We start from the raw sequence: 3,380 nt of genomic DNA, 5'->3' as shown, positions 1-3,380 counted from the left end.
CTGCAGGGCCAGAACAGTAACGGGGTCAGGAGGCCCCTGCCCAGGCTGGACCAGCTGGGGAGCCGCAGGGCCTTCTGGGCAGGACTCGGCATCTCAGGCCACCCGGCCACCAGCTACAGAGACAGGGTCAGGGAGATGCCCCCAGCCAGGGCCACCTCAGGGAGAAGGCAGCTGCGGGGTGGCGGGAATGCTCTGTCTCGAGCCCTGGGCAGAGGACGGCCCCTGGGGGCCACCACAGACACGGCAGTGGCCGGACAGGACAGGCCCCTGAGGGCCCTGGCGGCTGGGTGCCCAGGATGTGAGCTACGCAGGACACACTGGCCCAGAGCAGTTAGGCCGAGAGTCCACCCTTCACAGGCGAGGTGAGGAGAGACATGCTGAAGTGGAGGGAGCATGTGTGAGGGTTGCAGCTGTGAACAGGGAGGGATGGGGCCGCCTTCCCTGTGGAGGGTGCAGCCTGGCATTCGCTGGTAAGAGGGAGGGGTGAAAGGGCAAGGGCCAGCCTGACAGGAGAGGCGGCTCCCAGGGAGACAGGCAAGGAGGTCTCAGGGGGTCTGTGCTGGGGCGGGCACCGTCCCCTCCTCCCCAGGCCCGGAGCAGACCCGAGGGGCGGGGGGGAAGGGACACCGCACCAGCCAGGGCCCTCCCCAGACAGGGACAGCAGCCATGCAGACAGGCTAGCCCTCACCCCGCCCCAAGCAGGACTCACGCCATCCACCGCCTCCAGGTCCAGGCGCAGCTGACTCTGTAGCGAGTGCAGCTTAGGCAGGGGAATGGTGCCGATGTCCCCGCAGCCCCGCAGCCCCGGCAGTGTGGAGGCTACGCCCAGGCCCTCCAGCTCCTCCTGCAGCTGCTTCACCTGCGCCTCTACCTCCTCCTTCTTCTGCAGCGCCAGCTGCCGGTCACTATCGGCCACGCGGGCACGTTCCTTGGCCTCCTGTGCCTCTCGCTGCCAGGCATCGCAGACCTGAAACCCAGGGCCCGTGCAGGAGGCAGCCAGAGCCCATCTCGGCCCCTCCCACCTCACCTATGCCACATGCAGACCCCATTGCCCGTGTCACCTGCGGTCCTCCCTCCCGTCCCCCATCACCTGTGGCCCCCTCACCTGAGTCCCCTGCGGCCTCCCTCACCCCCCCACACTCACCTGAGTCCCCCGCGGCCCTCCCTCACCTGTCTCCCCCCACCCCACACTCACCTGAGTCCCCTGCGGCCCTCCCTCACCCCCCCTACACTCACCTGAGTCCCCGGCAGCCCTCCCTCCCCCTCACCTGAGTCCCCGGCGGCCCTCCCTCCCCCTCACCTGTCTGGCCCCCCACACGCTCACCTGTTTCACCTGCTGCCAGGACTCCTCCCACTGCCGGATCTTCCTCTTGGCCTCGTCCAGCTGCCGTCTGACCCGGGCCAGCTCAGTCCCATTTGGACTTGAACCCGAAGAGGATGGGGGGCCGGTGCTCAGGATAGGGGTGGGGCTGGGGGAGAAGCTGCCGGAAACAAAGTCCCAGATGCTCCCGGGGACACCGTTCAAACCTGAGTGTGAAAGGGCCGATGACGGCCCAGCCCAGCTGTGCTCACGGCCTGGTGACTAGTGGGTGCTATGCCCCGGCCCCGCCTCCACATGGGCACCCTTTGGGGCTCACCCACCCTGATGGCAGGGGTCTTGCCCTTTGTTCTGCCAGCCCCTTGCCCCACTCCTGGACCCCACCAGCCTCGGGAAGAGGCGCTGGGGACCGAGTGGGGCTGGCAGAGGCACTGACAGTGACACCTGCCTCGGCCGGTCTCCCCACCAGATCTATGCCTTCCCGGCCACCTGAGGAGTCTGAACAGAGGAATTAAATTCGTTCCTGGGACCACATCACGAGGTGGAAGGGGCACTGGTTCTCAGACTCCACCCCCAGGAACGCCTCACACGGACCCTCACAGACCCCAAAGAGCTGTGTCCACACGGTGACATCTGCCAATGTGTATGCAGCTTAGAGACTATGAGATACTCTAAATGTTACTTTAACAAAAACAGGCCTGTCATCCCAGCACTTTGGGAGACCGAGGCGGGCAGATCACCCGAGGTCAGGACTTTGAGACCAGCCTGGGCAACATGGTGAAACCCCATCTCTACTAAAAACACAAAAATTAGACGGGTGTGGTAGCAGGAGCCTGTGATCCCAGCTACTCGGGAGGCTGAGGCAAGAGAATCATTTTAACCTGGAAGGCGGAGGCTGCAGTGAGCGAAGATTGCTGGAGCTTGGGCGACAGAGTGAGAGTTTGTCTTAAAAAAATAAACACTTTTAAAATTTTGTAATTTTTGGAGAGTCAGGAATCTCACTATGGTGCCTAGGCTTCTCTTGAACCCCTGACCTCAAGTGATCCACCCACCTCGGCCTCCCAAAGTGCTGGGATTACAGGCCTGAGCCACTGTGCTGGCCCAAAGTGTTTTTGTTTCTTTTTTTCTTGAGACGGAGTCTCGCTCTAACACCAGGCTGGAGTGCAGTGGCGTGATCTCGGCTCACTGCAACCTCCGACTCCCGGGTTGAAGCGATTCTCCTGCCTCAGCCTCCCGAGTAGCTGGGACTACAAGTGCCCGCAACCACGCCTGGATAATTTTTTTATTTTTAGTAGAGACGAGGTTTCACCGTGTTAACCAGGCTGGTCTCGATCTCCTGACCTCCTGATCTGCCCTCCTCGGCCTCCCAAACTGCTGGGATTACAGGCGTGAGCCACCGCGCCCGGTCTTTTTTTTTTTTTTTTTTTTTTTGAGACAGAGTTTCACTCTTATTGCCCAGGCTGGAGTGTAACGACACAGTCTTGGCTCACTGCAACCTCCGCCTCCCAGGTTCAAGCGATTCTCCTGCCTCAGCCTCCTGAGTAGCTGGGATTACAGGCGCAACTCACCACGCCCAGCTAATTTTGTATTTTTAGTAGAGACAGGGTTTCTCCATGTTGATCAGGCTGCTCTCGAGTCATCAAGCCCGGCCAAGTGTTCGTTCGTTTACAACGTAACAAACAGCCGTGCACGGTGGCTCAAGCCTGTCATCCCAGCACTTCAGGAGGCCGAGGTGGGCAGATCACGAGGTCAGGAGTTTGAGACCAGCCTGGCCAACATGGTGAAACCCGTCTTTACTAAAAACACAAAAATTAGCCGGGTGTGGTGGCGCACGCCTCTAATCCCAGCTACTCGGGAGGCTGAGGCAGGAGAATTGCTGGGACCTGGGAGGCGGAGGTTGCAGTGAGCCGAGATCGTGCCATTGCACTCCAGCCTGGGTGACAGAGCAAGACTCAGTCTGCGGCGGGGGGAGCCTGTGAGCAGCAGGCCATGTGGTTTGCCACCATGGATGGGGCACAAGGTTCCGTGTGGGGCCCCTCAGTCAGGGTGGCCTCTGGGAGGC

At 61.4% G+C, this 3,380-nt stretch overlaps 1 protein-coding gene across 11 annotated transcripts in view; it reads right to left on the bottom strand.

Moving 5' to 3' along the window:
• UNKL (unk like zinc finger) overlaps positions 1–3,380 on the bottom strand; it is a 49,718-nt gene that overhangs the window by 3,129 nt on the left and 43,209 nt on the right. For all 11 annotated transcript variants that reach the window (XM_031658619.1, XM_031658617.1, XM_031658613.1 and 8 more), the window contains 2 exons: positions 1,325–1,527; positions 710–967 (listed from right to left, as the gene is read on the bottom strand). In XM_031658619.1, the coding sequence (XP_031514479.1) occupies positions 710–967; positions 1,325–1,527 (461 nt within the window). The remainder of the gene's footprint in view (positions 1–709; positions 968–1,324; positions 1,528–3,380) is intronic.

The sequence above is a fragment of the Papio anubis genome, chromosome 18 (genome assembly GCF_008728515.1).
Source record: "Papio anubis isolate 15944 chromosome 18, Panubis1.0, whole genome shotgun sequence".
Lineage (NCBI taxonomy): Eukaryota > Metazoa > Chordata > Mammalia > Primates > Cercopithecidae > Papio > Papio anubis.
This window is presented reverse-complemented; position numbering and strand designations above follow the sequence as displayed.